Genomic DNA, 22,906 nt, shown 5'->3' with positions numbered 1-22,906 from the left:
ATGTGAGATATAATTTTAGTTGAAACTTTTTAACGTTTAAATTAATTGAATCCATCGTAGTCCCAAAAATATGCGAAGTCATTGTTCTACGTACAGTCAGCCATAAAACTAGCTGAACAATTTTATTTCAAACTTTTGCGTCCTTATTAACAATCGTTTTTTATTCACTAAAATAAAGTTCAAAGTATTTTATTTATTGTAGATATATATAAAAAAAAATTTAAGTTAATGTAAAAGCGTTTTGAAGTTTCGAAATCGTTAGTTACTTTTGTAACTGACTGTACCTACGTACATGTAAGTAGGTAAATATATTGAAATAGAGGTAGACTATACCCATAACCTGTCAACTCCAATACAAAGCATTGGTCGAATAAAAATCTAATTCAAGAGCACTCGATTCCTAACCTACTTACTACATGACTAAGGACCATCCCACTTTACACGTAGAAAGTTAACCAGTAACCCGTCAAGGAGTTAGTTCGCACTTGACCTCATTTCTTCAGAGTCAACGTTACTGAATGAACGCGTAATTTTTGTTTACTTATAGTAACAAAGGAGTCCTGTACCGGAATCCGTTACGTAAAATCCTGTTTACATTGGCCTATTTGTATAAATAAAACGGTGACCGGACTTTTTTGAATTAAGAACTATTGTTATGTTCAAGTAATAATTACTGCATTATGTGTGCTATAGAAGTAAATATAAAAATACAATTTATTATGTTAATATTTTAGTCATGTCATCTATAAATGGTTGAATTTGATTAACTGTTTTCCCGATTCATTCATAAAATATAATTACTGATAAGGAATAAATAATTATAGCATTTACAAAGTAAAATGAATATTTACAATAATCAGGGGCTTAATTCTCCCTGCCATACGTTATTTTGACAATGTGTAAGAAGCACGTAACGCACAGTCGCGTTTATGATAATAAAAATTGCCATAAGGAATATCATTCCACACTAATTTCAAGAAGATGACGTAACTTGACCGTGTTATGAGTTTACACTGAGATTAAGGCCCTAGAGAAATAGGAGCTTTTCTATAATATTTTTCAAATTTAGTTTATGTCACCATTTTGTATTATCTTGTATAATTTGCATTAACACATCCATGCATATCGGAAAAAAATGAAATAAAATCTATATTACGATAACTAGTACAATAAACGAGAAGCGACGATAGCCTAGTTGGGTGTGGGACTGCCGAGACAAATCAGCTGGTCAATCCAAAGGGCACACACACATCTCTGACTTTTCTAAAAAACAATATGTGTGTATTATAAGTTATCGCTTGCTTTAATGGTGAAGCAAAACATAGTGAGGAAACCTATATAACTGAGAAATTCTCTATAAGAATTTTGAGGGTGTGTGTGTAGACTAAGGCCTTACCCCTCTCAGTAGAGGAGGCCCGTGCCCAGTAGTGGGACAGTATATAATACAGGGCTGATATTATTATTATTAATTACACATTACACTAACCCCCTTATTCATAGACGTTTTTTATCTAACGACCGAGTAAAGCTGTGATAACAAGTCTGTTTCTCAGTGCTGACGGCATGGCAGTCTTCTCAGTGCGTAGACATAGGGCCGTTGTGATTGGCTAATATTGAGATACAACAATAATAGCCAATCACAACGGCCCTATGTCTGTTTCTCAGTGCTGTTGGGCACTGAGAAACAAGCTTGTTATCACAGCTTTACTTCGTCCTTAGATAAAAAACGTTTATGAATAAGGGGGTAAATATACAATTCATATTATGGTGAAAACTACACATATTATTTGAAAATCCCACAAAACAGCCAAAAAAACATACAAATTTGAACTCAATTTCTATATAAAATACAAATTTCATGGAAATCAATATATCGTCGAAATACGCTAGTCATGGTATGAGATAATGCTTCTTACCCGTAAAACATTAAACGGCCAAGTTTATTAGGTATTGAATTTATTGTATAGTTTCGGACGAAAACACTTTTACAACGTAGACATAAACTTTCGTTGGTTTAAAAAACAATAGGCTGTTTGTTAATACACGTGCTAATTCTTTCTTTCGAGCATGTTATTAAAATTTAGTTTTTGACTCCGCTCAGGTATACGGAATGAGAATATATTATGAATTAACTTAAGAAAAGTATGCCTTACAACATGAAATATAATGACAATAAGATATCGGTTTTCTTAAAATAATGAAACCTAAATAAACTTTTTATTAAAGTTTAGCAAAATTTAGTTGCGAAATTATATTCATCGAGTAGTTGTTGGTGTTCCAAACCTTTATCTATCTCTATAAAATTGCATTGCAATTTCAAACATAATAACATTAGCTTACGTACCACAACGAGTTTTCCCATTGGAAATGTCTTCTCTTCTCCATTTTACGTCACTGTAAACTTTTACTGAGTCCAAATTCTCTGTACATTTTATTGAATAAAGTTTATGTTTATCTTTGATTTATTTGCGGGCCAGATCTGTTCACATCTTTACGACATAACGTCACTCCACACTTTATAATCACCATGACGTAAGACCGCTTTCATTTTTCTCTCTGACGTCCTGTAACAAAAAAATTGCTTTTTGATCGGCTGTTAACTGTAACATAAATTACTATTGCTATTTTCTACGCACTTTTGCAACACTGACTTGCAAAAAAGTGTTTATGAATCCAGTCTACACGGGATAAAAAAAATATATATATTTGACGAATAGCAACCTTAGCTGCTTTGTTGTTTAGTTAAAATTATGAGCAGACATTATAATCGATATGCACCTTAAATGGAATTGCTAATAGGTTTCAATTTCCAATCTCCCCTAGTTTACCATATTTGAATATAACGTCACCTTATGCGTTTAACATCATTTAAAATACGCAAATTTTCACATCGTGAAAATCTAATACCTCTAAGTTAGGTAATCAGGCATAAAGACTTAATCAATTGGTAATAGAATACATTTAAATCTTATACTTTATAATATGTCTTTATAGCAAGTCTAAATTGGATTCCAGCTACGCGCCAGACACTTCTATTAGTTACTATACTCAAGTACCTATAACAAATATAATTAAATAGCTCTCTATCTGTTAAATAACAATAACACATTGCACTTCACGATACTATCAAATATTTCAGCCAATTTCCAATGAAGGTACGATTTTACCGATATTAACAAGTCTAATTCGATGCCGAAGGGAAACGGAAGTACTAAGATAAGGTGCAAACAATGCTCGCTGTGAGAAACTGACTCACGAACTAACGGTAGTACATTTTATAATGGGATTATGGGCCAGTTAAAATTGTTATAAAATTTATTAGCATTATACAGCACTGATAAAGATAGCAAGTTTGTAAGCTTCGTTTAATTAACAGTTGATTATGTGTAATGTCCTAAAATCGTCTAGAAAGCACGCGCTGTATGCTTATAGCTGTCATAAAAAATGACAATGTAACTATTACATAATACATAATACATAGAAATAGCAACATATAAATGAACTGCTCTAAACAACGATAAAAAGAAAACAATTGTAATTATTTATTCTATTTTCCTATTCTCTTTTCTGTGTATCATGTATTGTAATTTATACCTTAAACTGATTTTGAAAAGAGCAACACCAGAGTTTCTTGCCCGTTCTTCTCTAGTGAGAACTGCTTTCCGAACTGGTTAATATTGATGGAACCTAATAATGTATAACATTTTACAGGTTCAATTAAATTATATCATTTCATATACTATAACTGTTTACGTCGTTATGAACGCACACATAAATAAATTTTAAACACATCTATATCACACTCATTAGGTAAAAATGTGTGTATTTATATAAATAATTATAGAAGCAATGGCATAAGTTCTTATAATTTACCAAAAGGAAAGATCTTACAAGCCGCGTCATTTATATATTGTCCAAGGCAATATTGTATAAACCTTAAAATAGTTACAGAACTCTCGAGTGATTTAAATCAATTATGCAGAATTGGTTATTACAACGCTATTAAGCGTGCTGCATGACTGCACTTGACGTGGTTGACAGCGTGCAGTCATAACTTTGTGTAGCCATTTTAATGCGGTCGGGTGAAGACAGTTGCAGTCGTGTTGGATCGATTTGGGCGACAACAATTATTGCAAGACCTGACTGCAGATGACTTCCTCAGTTCATTATTATAGATGCAGGTATGCAAGCTATCTCAAACTAAAAATTTTCTTGCACAAGAGTATAACCTGATGCTCGTAAGAATAAGAACTACTTATATTACATGATTTTTCACAAATCCTTAAGACATTAAAATTACTGAATCTCTTTCATCCAGTCTTTGTCCCTCTCGCATGTAGGGTCGTCAAATCAAAATTTTGCATACATATTACAGCGACGATTTCACTTAGTTTTACGACCTACCGATGTTGATTCCTTATGGTGGACACAACCCTATATAAATCCAGAAACCTCGGACAAAGTTTAACGGGTCCTGGGAATCGAACCTGAGAGTACCGTAATTCATACCCAATTAATCCATATACGCTACCACTAAACCAAAAAGACGACAAGGAATAACATTATGTGTGATTCTACCGCAGGAAAAAGCATATAAAGATTAGCTTATCAAAGCAATAAATAGTTTTTCTATCCGCAAATATTATGCTGAACTAGCCGACAGTATCTCGGAGAGCAAAGTCAATAGGAAAGGTAAATGTATGATTATCAAACTATTACACCACATTTCCACTGTGTCAGTGTACTAGGGCGACCTTATCAGTAAGTAAACAGGCTCTTGCGCAGCTTTCTGAATGATAAATGAAAAGTAAACTTTTGCATGACACCTGATGCTTGAGTGTTTACCTTGCATCGTTATATGGTTCCATTCATCTTAACTTAAAACTCGTTCAGGTTGCCTATAACAAAATGGCTACATACATACAGAGTGTAAAAATCATTACCCTTCCTTGATTCGCCGTAGTCGGGTAAACGGTTATTGAGCTTATATTGCCAAAATAGCTATATAGATACATACATATATACACAGGGTGTAATAATCATTACCCTTCCTTGATTCGCCGTAGTCGGGTAAAGAGGTTGAGCCTATATTGCGGTGGCCAAAGGTGAAATTTTCCCAAAGGGAACCTGACATAATATATTGGTACTAATATGGATTATTGCGGTCTGCAAATCGTTCTAATGATAATCAGATTCTACATAAACGGACGCCGACAGGATTTACATGGACCCTGCGCCACATATTGTCTTTAAACATCATAAACTTGAAGATAATAAAAACATATTATCATCCTAAATGCAAGAAAATTATGTATACCAAAACTATAAATGAAACCATATTGAAATCTATTGAGACTATCGAAAATTGTTTACGTTTCAGTTTACGCAAAATCAACAAGTCGCAACACCTATCACTCAACGCGTTAATTTCTAGCAATAAAGGTAACATCAAAGTATTCCCGTTACTGAAAGTTTTATAATTTAAACCGAATTTCTTCACTTAGCATTGAGTACTTCACAGCTTCATACTCGGGCCGATTTATCATTCCTTGTATATTGGTAAGGTAAATAAAAATGAGATCAAATTGGGTCATACCGCTCTTGCGTTTACGAATTGTGATAATTAATATGATAAAGAAGGGCATAAAAAATTGCTTGTGGCGAAACTTATTAAGAAAACTGTCTCGCAAATTGATTTATTGCTTTTAGAAGTAAGTGATAAAAATGTAGAAATAATAACCAATAAAGGCAATTAGTAATATCAATGAACACAATTAGTTGGGGTACGTCATATTTTTAAAAAACAATGTGCGTGAATAATTTAAATGAGTACTGAGAATTCTATTAATAATTGGAATAACAATAGATTGACCTAAAATATTATACCGTGTATTTGGGCAACTTTCATTTGAATATCAAGTAAAACTGCATACTTTGAACACTATGAAACTCAAATAAATAGCACTAATTATTGGGGTGAAACTAAATCATGGATTTAATAGGAATATAATTAATGTCCACATAATTTTCTAAAAATAAAAATAATTGTTTTCATTCATAAACTTACCTAAAGTTACTTTAGAGGTTTCCAAACCAAACTCGCAAAGAGATTACAATTCAAAATAAGAACACATATTTTTTCGAATTTAAATCAAGCAAAGAGAATTCAGTCCAATGTCTTTCAACTTTGGTCCAACGTTATTTTTTTAAAGATGCTTACTCCCGAAGGGCGCCGCACCGAGCATGCGCGTAGCCCGTACGCCCGTACGTATTGCCTTTAGCAGACTGGACATTGAACGCAACCATGACTTCCAAAGTGGAGTGGATGAAGAGTACTTTACTGTAAAGACAAGAAAATCACTTCCGACTAGACACAATAGACCTTTTAATCATTAAGTACGAAAACTCCTGCTAAACCCAATGAAACTTAATAAACTCTTTGAAATTAAATAATACAGAAAATACTGGCTAGTATTTTCTTGAACTTGATAAAGAAATAGATCATGACAATCAGTACTCATACAGTTTATTCGCTCTAGAATAAATAGGCAAATATTTGATTGGCAATAAAATCCTCTACCACGAAACGAATGAAAATCAATCTGTGGTCGATGGAATTGCAAAATGTCGTTTATCATTCAATTGTTAGGGGGGACATTAATGTCGACATCAATCAAGTATTGTTGTTTTGTTAATTCCACCTTGGCCAAGACATGGATGTAGTTATTGACTGCAAAACTTGAATACCGACGCGATGTGATAAAATGTTATTTGAAAATTGCTGAATGCCTATTTAGTCAAGTATTCCATACATAAAAATGAATTAGTTATAAAAGATCGAGACCCGAATGCTCGTTATGTGTATACACTACACATTATTATTATTATTATCGTGAATAATTCCTGTGGGATTTTACATGTCTAAAAGCAGTACTAAACACCATTAAGTAGAAGCCTCACTTGCTAATCTGCAGATTAATAACTACAAATAAACCTTCAAATATAATTTTGATAGGACCCGCTACAATAGAATCTATCATATATACTACAAAACATTGCCCTGTTTGATTTAATATTAAATGCATAGCTTATGGACATTTTACACGCCGCAACGTCAGCCAGACTTTATTATAGTTATCATTCGTAATATTCTAAATTAAGGACAAGTTATATTTCTTCATTCCAGTTTCATTGCTTAGGAAACGAAATTAAATGCATCACGGAAATGTTTATCACCTCGGTTTATTTGTTTGCGTTGAGTTCAGTTCTAAATTTAAAATTCATTTTTGTTTTTAAAAAAAATAATCAATTACTTCTGTATGATATTATTATAAAATATGAAAATGTAATTTATTGAATTACAATAATGCCACCCATTCAATAATACCAATTTTTAATTTCATGCTTTCACATTAAAATCTTTTTATTCCGATGCCATTAAAGCATAATTATTGTTAATGCGAAGTTATGATTCCGCTTTTAAACAATTATGCGTTTGGTGTAAAAATATTTTATGTACTTCCAAAACTCGAATCAATAAATATAGATTCTATAGAACGCTCTACAATTTTTAAATATATTATATTTATCAGTTATTAAGAAGCTGTATCGTTTCGCCATTAACATTCCTTTAATTGTACAAAATGTTCTGAAGAGACATAAAGTTTCCGAACGGGATTCGTTGAACTGTTTCTCCCTATAGGTGGTCCGACACCTAAGATTACCAGACCAATGTTTCACGCTCGCTAGATAGTTTTTATTGTTTCAATTCACTTTGTTCCATTAGATGATATAAATATAGTTCAATATGGACACTTGCACTTACATTTAATGTTACAAACGACATTGTAGTTTGTAAATAAATCGGAATCAAAGGATTCGGTGATCGACTTTATCGAAATGGTACAATACGGCTTATGTCTTTGCCTCATAATTTAGTAAAAACAATACGATTACTTATCATTACTTTTAACATGGTTATTTAAACTCTTTTCTCGAACCTTCTATTGTCTATAATACTTAAGTAAGTGTAATAAGATAGGTTGATCGTTTTCTTCCTTTTAGAATATAAGAATTTATTCGTCGTATTTTGATATAATCTAGAGAAACCTGTTAAACATATACAATGTCGAGCGAAACAGCGACCAAAGCCTAGTTAGAATATTAATACAAAACATCATTTGAAGTGAAAGCTGGCCGAAGTCCTTGCCCGGTCATATTTGTTAATGTAATTAATCTGAAGTGGACACTTCTGATGACAGTTGAATCATGACCGGTGAAATAGGATTTATAATCAAAACTTTACATTGAATACAATAAATCTATGTGGTACTGACGCCTCCGAACGCGTGAAGGGCCTTATTTGGTATAAACGTTGTTCCATGAATTTTTCCGGAATAAAAAATAATATACCTATTAAACTAAAACATGATATAACTAATACTGTCTCTGTGTGCCATGCTTCATACAATCAAATATTTTCACAAACATTCGAATTTATAATTATATTTTAATTTATAAAATTACTTTTAATAACATAAATAACACAAAGCAAAATACCAAAGATAGATACATTTCCATTATTCACATTAAGACGCCGTTTAGAGACGCAGAGTTTATTCATATTATTTCCCACATTATCACCGTTTCTCTAAACGTAATGATAAGTGCATTTAATAGTGTTTTATAATATCTCACGTTGTCAGAATAAATCTTTTATTTCATAAACAACAATGTATCTGAATATTAAATTTGAGACTGAATCGAAGACAAATCTCTCTTAGTTATTTACCGGTATTAAGTCATATTAAGAGGTAATCATAACTTTATATTGAACTAGTGTTGTTAAGTCAGAAAGGGAATACTTTTAATAATTTAGCTGCTTTGAATTTTGTGTATTTCGTTGTTTTACTTCGCGTTTTATAAATTCGTGTCCAGTCGATATTTTTTTTTAATATTTGATATTTCTTACAGTATTTCATTTTTATATATAAAATTTTATTGTTAGTTTTTCATTGTCATCTATCTAATTTGGTCCAGCAAAACGGAAAAACAGACGGTACTGAAATTATTTAACTGATTTAGATTATTTCTCATGAGCAAAACCACGAGCGAAGTCTTGTAGTTAATATCGTATATTCCAAACCATAGCTGGTATGACACCAACGATGATGGCTTATAACTGTTCATACAAACACATCGAGAATTAGACGCATGAGTGCAGCAACTTAGGGTCCAATTATCACCTTTTAGCGGATCTCTACCTTTGACCCCGTACAGGGACTCTAACCAGTGACCTCAAAGCTTTCCAATCAGCTAATTGCTTTGTAATTGTTCGTCAGTTTTGCGTTTAAGTTAGTTTAGTGTTGTGGATTTCTTTTAGAAATCTATACTAATATTATAAAACTGAAATGTTTGTTTGTTTGAACGCGCTAATCCCAGGAACTACTAGATTGGATTTTGAAAAAAAATCACCAATTGTAAATTTATATTCCTCCTGAATGTTATAAGCTACTTTTTATCGCAGGAAAATATAATATGTATCCCGGAAAAACTTTTTCACGCGAACGGAGCTGCAAGCAAAAACTAGAGAGGAATAATTAGTGAAGTTAAAGAAGCATTTTATACGAGGATAAAATTTACTTAGAAAATACTGTTATATTTAATTCAAAATATTTTCGAATTCATCTTTTGCTTACATATTTCAATATGGAATAACTTACGCGTGATAATTTATAATGAACAATAGAGGAAACATTTTTTTGAAAGTTAATATTATTCAACAATAAATTACGACAGGAATTATTATTTGTCAGTCGTTTTAACTTTTTCAATCGTGATACAGAAAATGTTTTGGAGTATTTTTTGAAGGTATTAAAAGACTGATGATATCCCCGATTTAATTTATACCTAAGAAGTCGGTACTTCGTGTTCGTATTAGTATCAACATAGGTTATGCCTTGTTGATTGATATCATTTTATAGAGGAAGAATCAAATACAGTTTAGTTCCTGAACAATGCTATTACTGCAATCTTAAGTCTCAAACCTATAAAAGTCGGAAACTTCAACTATCTATGCAAACAAGCGCTGTTTAGGATGAAACCGTCATAGAAGCGGGGCGTAGAGAAATAAAGCGTCGATCGACGTGCCACCATTTATTTCATACGTCGTGTTCACAGTAAAAAGGTCCACGCGTTGCCTACCATTCAAATTTGTATTATTACTTCTATTTTCATGAAATAATTATGTATCTCTCATAAAAGTCGCTAGGTGCGGGCCACTTACAATAAGTCGATCTGGAAATCTTTGGGGAAGCCTGGACATCATGAGGCTGATGATGATGATGTATTTCTAAGGCGTTATGCTATTTAAAAATACCAAGGAAATATAACCAGTCAGACTCTTTTTATAGAGTGCTTACGTTTTTTGCACGCATCGAACAATTTTAGGTAAGTCTATGAAATTGACCTCAGAAGGTATAATACTAGCAGATATATCTTTTTATAAGTTCTGAGAGGTATTGACATGCTCATCTCATCCTATTAACTTAAAAATAGTAAAGTATTAATATATAAAAACGTTTGCCAAAAGTACCAAGATATTCTGTTTAAGCATTTTTTAGTGCATAAGTAGTAAACCAATAGTTTTTAATTACCAAGAAATAAAGAAATGGAGTATGTAGAACAAGTAACACATTATAAAGTCAGAATCCTGCATAAAATTATGGAAATAACACGTAAAAAGTAACAAATACTGTGTAGATCACACGTCAGATTGAGGTTTATCAATGAATACTAAATGTCTGTAGGAGAATATCATCTAAGTAATTAATGACATTAAGACCCAGTAAAAACTACCAAGTAGTATGAATCCAACCAATGGCCGCTAGAAAACTAGGATTATGAATCAAACTTAAATGTTCACCAAAAGTTTTATGTCATCGTATTTCTGTTTTTTGCAAATATGTTTTCAGTAACGACAGCAGATGGCGCTATTAAATTTTTGCTAAATAAAATTAATTATGTATTTTATAGAAATTTTGACTGGCAAAACAGTATTATAATATTTAGACAATTTAGTGTTTTTTATTATAATTTCAAAATCTAATGCTTATTCGGCCCGTGTGAATAAGGCATTGCCAATGTCGACAGCAACGTTCTGCCAACCGCATATCAGCTGCAAGTGAGTAAAGCTAGTGACACAAGTTCACTTTTCCCGCGGTTTTAGGTAAAAGTTAGACCGCAGACGCGCTTCGCAACGCTGTTCGGTAATTTAGTATCGCCCCGGGGTTAGGTGTTATGTTTCATTGCACTTTCCAATGCGTAGTCGTTGATTTCCGACTGTGTACTTTATTGGGTGGGTTAGTCAATAAAACTAGAAAAACGCTGTGAAAGGTTGCGGGATGTTTCCGGCGTTGTGATGACGAATGTAGGTACGACTTGCAAAGTGCTTTAATACTCGATTTTACTATTCTAGGATTAAGGTTTGTTTTACAATTTCTGAGTAAATTTTCTCGTGCCAGTCGGTCCTTCAATATTGAGGATGATGTGACTCTCTATTATTTGCTGGTATCGCCCCATCGGCTTTGGTCTTTTGCCTGATGAATTGCTACATTAAAGGGGACCCAGAACCCACCTATTCTACTTACAAGTACTAGAGTAAATGCTACTGGTCACTTGAATGTATAAACCAACCAAATATAAAATTCACATTTCAATCTATGCTCCCAAGTACACTGTAATAAAATGAATACTATCTACATTACCTGTTTAATACCAGCACTGACTCATAAAATTCACTTGAAACTCACGAAAAAATCCCCTAACAATCTTAACTGCAGTTATCGCCGACACGAGACACTGAGGACAATATTTATAATTATTCAATTATTGCAACGTAATTTTTATTTTAGCTAACTAAACTTCCTGTATACAGCTTGCAAATTATAATGTAGAGATATTTTAACCTGTACGTAAGGATTGTTGGTAGCTAATACCCCACGACCACGGGCCTGCGACCAATCTCTAGCTATTAATCAAGAATGCACTCCGCTGTGTGTTTACTTTACCCGCGGACATATTTTACAAACTAATATTTTTTTCCATTCATTCTTAGACGCTCTAAGCTATAAACTTATCAGTGGATGAAGGTAATTGGGGCTTAGTTTAATTTAATTTTATTTATATATTTTAGGAAATATTTTGTCACAATGCAAACACTTTTTGAGGTACCATAATTGCAACTTTGTTCGCCTACGTGATAAATAAAGTATTTTAATTAATATTTATTCAACAGCAAATAATTTCTCAGAACAAAGTTGATATAGTCAATATTCACAAATTAAAACTAGAGCACAAACTAGCAATTTCAGCCGCAATGAGTTCAAAAAATATAGAGCAGAGTTCAAATACCTCATATGTCAATCACGTTGAACGTTGTCCATTGAACATTTTTACGACATGTAAATTATTCAAGGACAAAAAAACAAAAACTAAATAATTGAAGTGTATGATAAATAGATAGGAGTTGGCTACTTGATGGAGTCGCAGGGTCAACAGGCGACAACGATCTCCTAGTATTGGACATAATGATATAACAGCTTGAACACCCGTGATTTCAACGGGTCAATGACACCCCCACACATTGCTTTGTAATTTGAATTGATTCTCGCAGACATGTCTGTAAGTGAGTTAGAATGTCCTTTTGTGGTGCAATTTTTTTATCCTTACGCGAATACAATAAATGAGATACAAACTGTTTTTGGTATAAAAAAAAATCTTTATAATCTACTAAGTATAATATAATTTAATATTAAGAGATTCTACATAAGATTTAAAATACTAGCATATAGTATGAATATTATCATTCTGAGGAGTCAAGTTTTACGTAATATAAAAGAAAAACTATAAAAAAATGCGTTAAAATATGTTAATACTTCAATAATAGGTATTTATTTTCCCATCAATAGATTTAACAGATTTATAAGACAGGCGAAAAATTCACTTTACAAAACGGAAAAAGAACTGCTAAAGCGGACGTAAATTTTCATTGAAACAATTTCAAATGCTGGGCTTAAACGACCCATTCCAGTTGCACAAAAACTGACTACATAGTAACTACCCACAAAACTTTATATGCAAATGGAAACGGAGATGAAATATATTCACGCTATTAGTACAAGCGTCACGCCGCATTGGGCAATAGATTGATATCTCCATTGATAATACTCATTCGACTGACAAATTAAAATATTGTATGCTAAACCGTGAACCAGAGTTTTGAATTATGCTTTTGTCCGCCAAAATTACTTCCTTGTATATTCGACTGTTTGTCTAATGTTTAATTAAAATTTTAATCAATTGGTACATAAAAATGAATGGCAAAGGTAACTAGATGACATTAAGTTAACAAGATACAATATATACGAGTAAGTCCATTTTTTGTCAGAAAGAAAAATATGTTATCGCTGTAGATAACTATTATAAGTAACAAATATTCCATTATGGAAGTAATTCCATTATGGAATCATTGATATCCAGACCAAATAATGTCTTATGCTTTGAGTTTGTTGCAAATCAATAAAAATAATCAACAAATCAAAATAAACATCTTTGGAATTAATTTGTCTAGTAAAGAATGTATTCGACAGTAAGGCACATACGTTGTGTTTAAAAAACAATAAATATCCTCATGTCTTCCGTAAAAGTGTTAGGATCATTGACTTCGCGTAATGGCCGCTGTATCTCAGCCCCAAGATATTCTCTCACAAGTCACGTAAGTACTAATCGCCGCAGTGGGCACTAGATTAAGTTTGCGCCTAGTCCGACTGCCACCAGGGCTTAATTGCCCCTATACTCTACTACACCAGTAAATAAACTTTAATTACTTTACTTATCCATAGGGCCTTTCAATGTATTTAATGGTAGAGTAATAACCGAAATAAAAAAAAACTGACCAATGTATTCTTTAAAAGATTTGCTGTATCTTGAATCCTCCTCCCGTCGAAGACGGTACAGTTGAACAAAACTTAGCTAAAATATTTTACAACATTCGCGATCTTACACCGTTTCAATATTAGATTGAGATAAGAGCAAAAGTCTTAATCAGCATTGAATCAATCAACATGAATTTTTAAAATAATTAATTATTAATTAATTAATAATTTGACAATCATGGACGGCGATTATCACTGTCCATTACCAAAGATGCAAACAAATAATGTGTCTATAAAAAACATTTCCCGCATTCTACGCACAAAGCTCCCACGGTCACACCTCATACAAGACATAAGTACTCCGGTCAATAGATAACAATCTTCAACGTTATTATACGTTTCAATATTATCCATACATGCGTCATTTCGTCCATTGTGTGGCCGACAGTCATTGTAAAAATATATTAGCCTCCAGATTACGCGGCGGCGATGTTATCAACCCTTCGAGTGACACGTACGGTCGCGGAGGCCCATCCAAAGCCCCGCTTGTTTAACATACGGTATTTTATTGTTTCGATTTTATCTCACCGACAAAGTGCTTAAGGTTTTTGGTGTCAAACTGATTTCGAGAAGTATAATAGTAAAAAGGTGCCACTATCGTGTATTTGTTACAAACCTTAAATATTAATAATGTTATTACGTCTAATTAGAAGTCAACATCCCTATGATGCAATAATTACGGCGAAGTATTTTCATAATAATTATAATGTAGGACTTATTCGTTTAGACCAACACTTTATACTTTCTATTAATTATTGAGCTATCAAATATGTAGGTAAAATGTAAAAGTAAACGCACATTTTGTATCAAACTGCAATATTATTATATTTGCGTGCAACCAATTGAATAGCAATAAACTACTCAAAACGATATAACTATTAGTAACTTTTAGAAAACACGACATAAAACATTCATTCAATCAGAGACACTTTCCAATCGTAAAAACTTTATACGCCACAAAATTACACTTGTCCAGTCATTTCCTTTTTATATTAGTATAATCAAAGAAGTTTAGGCGGTGTTATCATATAAAATAATTAAATTATCTACAAACATCCGAATGGAATGTTATATGTTAAGTTACAAGGGTTTATGTGCTATAGAACTCAAAATCACTCAACTATTCTATCTGTATGTAAATAAATTTAATTTTACAGCGTGTCCCCGCGTAATCGGTTCACGGTTAATGCTGTCGGATTCATTCGTGTGATATAGAGCTGTGATACCGATTTAAATGGGTATTTGATAGATACTTGAATAGATGAGTTTATGCACCGAGGGTGGACGAAGTGGAATTTTGATTGGGACTACTTCCACGTATAAATTAATTAACTAGTATTTACTTTTGTAAAATAACTTAATAGCAAACATTTTTCATAGAGACTTTTCCTTTTCAATTTGCATTATACAAAGTTTTTATAATGTAATTAACAACGTAGAGGGATCAGTTCTCAAAATTCTATAACTAGTGCTAATAAACGTAACAAGAATTTCTCATAGCAAAATTCCATGCTTCAAGACCCATGGTTTGTAGTGTTAAAAATTTTATTTATATATTATACAAAATATTATCTTCATTATCCTTGGTCAAAATTTCCCTATTCTGACTGATGTGTCGGCAACACATCCAAATTTATTTACGAGAATCCTCACTACTAAGATAGATTGTGGTCTATTAAGTTCAAATTCGAATACGACGTGATTCTTCTACTAAATATTACACGGGACTTTTAATTGCAACATTGTTTTATTTATTAGACGTTCGTGTTTAATTTTTCATGTGCTTATCCGGTTTTAACCTGATACTGATGTTCAAAGGACACTAGAACATGCTACATTAAGCCTTCAGTATGCGGTAGCAAATAGATCCACCGCTAATAATAATCGTGTTTGGAAATAAAACATTGTAAAACGGGTCCATTAGACCACCCGTGGCGGCGGACGGTTAATAGATTTGTCTTAAATGATAGTAGTTATTTCTTCGAAACAATAGCTATCAATTAAGTATATTATAAACTCAACACATTATATTAAATTATTTTTCAGATTTTATCGCGATTTTTTATTTTAATTTGGTTAATACACGATTTGATAAAATTCGAAAAGTACTTTAATTTACTTTGACCACTGGATAACCACTAGCAAATAAAAGAATATTATACACATGCAATATCACGGTTCAAAAAAAAGAGCATTCAATAATACAGATCCAACACCACATACCATGATCTTGAACTTCTATCCAACATTTTTATAATCTTTCTAATATCGTAACGTCATTAATGTTTACGTTAATATACATCATGTACCATAAAATAGATGACATAAAACGCAAATTACGGCTTCCAGATAATATATTTTTGAACAGGAATCTATTATTTACGTTTTATGAATGGGAAGTATTTTTTATGGATTCGTATCCGAATGAAATTAAAAAGTACCCAGACATATAGCCGGGATAGTATTCTTGAATAAATTTAATGGTAATTTGTTTATTATATTATAAATCTAGCTTTTGCTTGCGGTTTCGACCGCGTGAAGGTGTGTTTCGGGATACAAGTCCCGCTAAAAAAGTATCCGATTTAATTATATTTAAGGCTTACTATTTTGGTCATAGTGGCTGCCACATAAAAGATAGATATATGCTGTCGCGGAATTTTATTTAGATCTATTTAAGACAAACAACTACTGTACATCATCTTTGTCTAACTCCAACGGTTTTGGCAGCGTACGCCAATATATATATTTTTTTTACTTTATATGTATCATTATATTATAACCAAATTGCACAAAATCATTATAAATTGTAGCTTATGTGTTATTCTGATGTATACGCAATATTACTGAAAAGTTTCATCCAAATCCGTTCAGTAGTTTTTTCGTGAGAGAGGAATAAACATACATACATACATCCATCCTCAGTCCTCACAAACTTTCACATTTATAATATAAATAGGATTATGTGTATCAGTATATACATGCATAGTATGTTGTTTAAGTTATTTAATTAATATTTCACAAATATATTGATTGCTAATATTACTTAAAGTTGTTTATTCGAAGATTATTCGCGGTATCCGGCAATATAACATATGAATCCAAAATAGCATGAATCACGGATATGAATATCGTTCCATCAAACCAAACATCCGTAAAATTATTACCTATATTTTATAACATAATACTATTATAAAACGTAAACGGAAGCTCTTTCATACTAAGGTCTTGGTCATGCAATATCAATTAAAAAAGTAAATCTTTTTTATCGAGAAATAATGTCGATTATCCATATTAAAAATAAATCCCAATACGTTAATATAAAATAAAAAAAGGCATACTTTAAATGGCTTAACTAAATTATTAGTTATTTTAAATTAATGAAAAGGTTTTTTTTTAATATACAATTTTGACGCAGGCCATATAGCATATTTTCATTCCAAATGCTTGATATTACTATAAATATTCACAAATGCTAAAAGGACTAGGAACAAAGTGCGTGAAGACACTTAAAAAAAACAAAAGTTAACATAAAATTCCGCGATAGTAACACAATCCGGAGCTAGCGAGATGTACGTCACAGGTTAATATATGCGTGCCATTAGCGGCGCGGTGTCGGGTTCGCTTCCCGTCTGAGCACACATGTCTATCGACACGCAAGAGTTATGAATTGTGATTGTAACAGGACCTTTGCAATTGTTAAAAATAAACCTCTTGAACTCTCGGCAAATGGTTGATGTTTTTAATATACAATCAATACTGTATCTTAAATCTGAATGTATTGTGTAATTTATTTACAAATTAACGAGAAATACGTTTTAAGTGACCATATTCCTGTAATGTACAATAAATTAATATTCACTAATTCAACTATTTTAATTTTATTAAACTCTGTACTTTATGTAGGAAGTTTATTACCAAATCATCTGTAATTAAATCCATTAGTTAATTGCTCATATAACATATTTTTACTACATGTTTTACTTGGTGCTAAATACAATGTTTTATATTAATAATTGCAATAACTAAATAATTGATTACGTAATTAAATATATTAAAATAAATCTCTAAAGCATCTTAGTTTCAATACTTTAAGAACCTAATATATTTTTAGGGTTTTACAAATGCTATAAGTTACTACATGTAGCTTATAGCTCTAGACGTATTTAAGATCTTTCCTATGATAAAAATCCCACTGTCCCAACATTTTCGTGATAAAATTTGCCTAAATTACAGTAATTCCAGTAAATGGTCTATCTATATACTAAATTTCATCCAAATCCGTTCAGCGGTTTTAGTGATTACGCCAAACATCGTAACATCGTCACAAAATTTCGCATTTATCATGTTATAAGACCATAAGATGTAAAATAAAATTTTACGCAATTTTGGAGTAGGTACTTAGTTAGATTTTGCAACTAGTCTGATAATACTAATCTATACTAATATAAAGGAGAAAGTTTGGATTAATGTTTGTTCCACAATCACGTCAGAACCGTTGAACGGATCATAATGAAATTAGGCACTGAGATAGATTATAGTCTTTAAAAACACATAGGCTAATTTTTATCTCGGAAAAATATATATCGGGACGTTCATCCCAGAAAAACTTTTTTACGCGAACAGAGCCGCGAGCAAAAGCTAGTTTTAAATAACTCTAATTATTAATAAGCAATATTTTTAAACTTTTCATCTTTAAGGATTTATATACAAAGAATTTTATAATATTAGTGGTTTACCAAAAAATATTGAAATTCAAATACGTAACACTGATATATCCCATGTGGTACCCATTAGAAATGTTTATAAATAACTCAAACTACATAGTAAATGTAGAACTATAAAACTAGATTTTTATAGTTTCCTTATAGACTTGTAAATACGGCCAAGATCGAAGACCGGATGCCGAAGCGTCTTCGGTTCATTATAAGCCGATGAGTGCGTTTAATATCATAATTCCTAGCTTATTCCTTTTATTTCTCATTTGCAAAGATCGAAGTATCGTCTCAATACAGGGTAAAGACACCTTTTCAGTAAAGAAGGTCCGTTTTAACAGCGGGATTTTATGTATTAAAATAAATGACAGAACAGGAATTAACAGATCGGTATATAATATTAAGGGGAGACCCAATTCAGCATTGGACTAAGGACTTCCTTTATACAAATTGTCATTAGCGTGGTAGAAAATAAAAATGTTTTTAATCATTGGAAATGGCTAGTGAGTTCGGTTTCAAAATGTTTTTTTTTTTATTTTATTTAGTCTCCCTCTTTGTTTTGTATCTGCTATTGGCAACATCACCGATATATAAACGGTGTCATCATAATATTATAAAAGAAGAAGAAGAAACGACTAGTAGAAAAATCAGTGCCAATAAATCTAAGTTATAAATGATTGTTTTTATTTTTATTTAGATAAGTCGCAAGTATACTTGCACCTTTTTTGTTATATTCAGTCTCTTACTTCAAGGCCAAATTGTCTGGAAGAGATCGCTTTTTAGCGATACGACCGCCAATTAATGCACGTAGATATTTTTTATAAAATATTATTGTATTTACTTTGTTGTATGTGGTGTAAAATAAGGTTTTCATTAATTAATTCACTCAAAACTAAATCTCTTCGATCTACTGGTAATACATCTACTATTTGAATCAAATTGTTATATATTTAATTATAAATGTGTTAGATTTAGATCAAAGTTAGTACTTAACGGATCGATTTAATTCCAATGTATCCCCTGGATAATTACGACCAGCCCAGCGAGATTGCAAAACGCATGTTTAATCAAAGGAAGATAATATCTCGTCCGCAGATTGGTATATTATAGATGCTAACAGTACAAATGACCTGCAGCCTACCATCATTTTATCAACTTATCTCATACTAGATGAAACAATCTCACACAGATGTATTGATAGCAATATTATTGTACCAAAATAAATAACACACGCCTTTAATCCACAAAGAGGTAGGCAGAGGTACAACTGGTGCACCCACTTTCGGCCGTGCGTATTCCGAGGTAGGCTGAGGCTCAACTGGTCCTCCACCATCCACTTTCGGCCGTGCGTATTCTATGCCATGTGATAGAGGGCTAACCTATCACAATATCAGACACAAGATATTAGTAGAAAAACCTAATATCACTTTGCCCGACCCGGGGATCGAACCCGAGACCTCAGCACTGCCGTCGTACTGTAATACAACTACGCTACAGAGGCAGTATAAGAATTATTGACTGACCGATATATTCCTACATGTCATCACTGATAAAATTATGCTACGATGGCTTTTAGAGTAATTTCCTTGACTTTTATAAAGAAATCCGAAATTAATGACTACTAGTGATAGATGAGCATATCGGAATTTTGTCATTACGAGCATACAGCACGGCTTACTCCATATTAAACTGTCTACGGTAAATAATATTCCAATCATATGAAATTATAATCTACTGATCATATCCATCATGTGTTAATTAGTCATGCTTTATTGGTAATACCAAGCACATCTACCGATTGCAAGCTAGTGTATTTAACTGCAATATTAGTATAAAAAATACTTCTATTTAAATTAATTAATTGGAGGCAGAATCTATACGCCAGTGTCGCGTGGAAACTCCACTTAAAAAAGAAAAAAAGTTATCAATACTAATAATAATATCAGCCCTGTATTATATACTTTCCCAATACTGGGTTCGGGTTCCTTCTCCTCTACTGAGAGGGATTAAGTCTTAGTCCACTATGCTAGGCTACTGCGGATTGACAGACTTTACATAGTCTCCAACTTTCTATAGAGAACTCCTCAGATATGCAGGTTTCCTCACGATGTTTTCCTTCACGATTAAATAAGCGATAATTAATAAACAATACACATATAAGTTTTAAAAAAGTCAGAGGTGTGTGCCCTTGGGTTTTTGTAACTGCAACGGACATTCGTCTCGACAGTCCATTCCACTGCCAATGAGGCTATCGCCGCTTTATACCAATAATACAAACTAATATTATTTCAGCAAACAAACGTACACATATGAACATACATGAACTCTCTTAAAAGAAAATTACGTGGAAATTTCTATCTCATTGATATGCCGCGAGGGAATGCTGAACACATTGAGTGCCAAACTAGCGGAAAAACCAGAACGAACAGTACATCTGCGTGTTTATTGTTACGAGGCGCGAGAGATAAATTAATCTTACAAAGTAATAATATTAACAATATAATAATTGCTTTATATAATATGTTAGCGTAGAAAATATAAGTCATGAAGGACTTGCATTTTTTGCCACTGATTGGAGTCAATAATCGATAGAAAAATAATGCTGGTTCTATCCCAGTGCAGCCTTATTTATATAATACGAAGTGACTGGGTTATGCTTAAAACTTCAACTTAGTGAAAAGCCCTTTCCACTACAGAGGTCCCTAAAGTACTGTAACAATTCATAGCCAAATAATTACAACGCCAGCAACTACCTATTTAAAAATATGTACTTAAATACTCATTATTTCCTATAGGAGCAAATTACTGGGATAAAGATTGAATATGTGTTAAACCAGGATACAGAGTGGACATCATGCATTGCTATAGCAAACTGGATGGTGTTGCTGCAGTTTTTGAGAGATTGTTATCATCAGGCGAAAGGCTTTCTCATCTTCAAGGTAAGATTTATAAAAAAATGAAATAGAGTTAATTATAATTTGTTTTAAGGTCAAAGAATATTCTCGAAGTAAGCCCATTACACTTTGTTGGATCGTGAATAAATTCATACCAATAAAACATTAATAAAACATAGCAAATTCACTTCTTAACTCTTTCTAATCCGCCCAAAGCTATACAAGATAGTTATATCGTTTTGAAATGGCAACCGACACGCGTACTTTAAGAAATCAAGTGGAGTAATTTAATTGCTGTTAACCATTTGAGCAATTACTCTTATCTAAGCAATTTATTTAATCTACGTAATTCGCTGCGAGCGAACAAGACTTTATTTTGAATAAAATTTGTATTACCCCGCTGGATATTGATTTATTTAGACGTGGTTCGTGTAGATATTATGTTATTGATTACGTGGTTCGTGTTGATACACGTGCATGCAAATTGTATGTCTGAATTAAAACCCCGCCTCTATTTAATCCCAGTCTTTAAATGCCATTTTAACTGACATTCAAATCCCGGAAAGTGTATGATTGAAGCGTTTATTGATGCCTTTACAAACTTACAAATAAAATCTATGAAGTCATATTAACTTTTTTAAAATTATATTCTACATTTACAATACTAAATTATTTCGTAACCGACAAGATCTTAGATCTTAGGATTAAAAACACATGCAGATGTAAGATTATTAATAAAATTATATAAATATTGTTAAGTTAATAATATCGCTCAGACATGCAATGTGCGCATAACCTTAGGCTGAATAACCTGTTATCGTGCACGTGGCGCATCGTAGTTCAAACAGAATGCAGAACGTGAGACGCACGCCCGCGGCTGCGACTGCGATCCAGTGTAAACACAGCTTTACGAACTTCCAGCGCGTAAACAAAGAGAAACTTAAATGGGGAATATACAAGGATTAAATCTCTTCATACGAATAAACACCAAATAAATCTGCACAATCCATTTCCATCTTTGATACATTGCATGCCAATAGTTAGTTTTGTTACAGATATTGGGCTGAACAGCTTTTGAAATGAAGTTGTAAGTAATGATAATATATTCGCTACTCATTTCCACAATCCTTTTAGTCACAGCACGAGAAAAAGAATATTTTATTTATAAAATATAGTCTATTGTTATTAAAGTTGTCATAGACCTACAAAACCTAGACGAACGTCGTAGGGAAATCGGCCATTCCAAATATTACAGCGTATTTTCGGTATATTTGTCGTTTAGATTGTATTCGCTTCGATATTACTC

The 22,906-nt window shown here is 32.3% G+C and overlaps 1 protein-coding gene across 1 annotated transcript in view; it reads right to left on the bottom strand.

Moving 5' to 3' along the window:
• LOC115444751 (thrombospondin type-1 domain-containing protein 4) overlaps positions 1-22,906 on the bottom strand; it is an 80,287-nt gene that overhangs the window by 55,367 nt on the left and 2,014 nt on the right. The window contains exon 2 of the mRNA XM_037439417.1: positions 2,345-2,564. Coding sequence (XP_037295314.1) covers positions 2,345-2,385 — 41 coding nt within the window. The 5' untranslated portion in view covers positions 2,386-2,564. The remainder of the gene's footprint in view (positions 1-2,344; positions 2,565-22,906) is intronic.

Source organism: Manduca sexta, chromosome 16, assembly GCF_014839805.1.
Source record: "Manduca sexta isolate Smith_Timp_Sample1 chromosome 16, JHU_Msex_v1.0, whole genome shotgun sequence".
Taxonomy (NCBI): domain Eukaryota; kingdom Metazoa; phylum Arthropoda; class Insecta; order Lepidoptera; family Sphingidae; genus Manduca; species Manduca sexta.
This window is presented reverse-complemented; position numbering and strand designations above follow the sequence as displayed.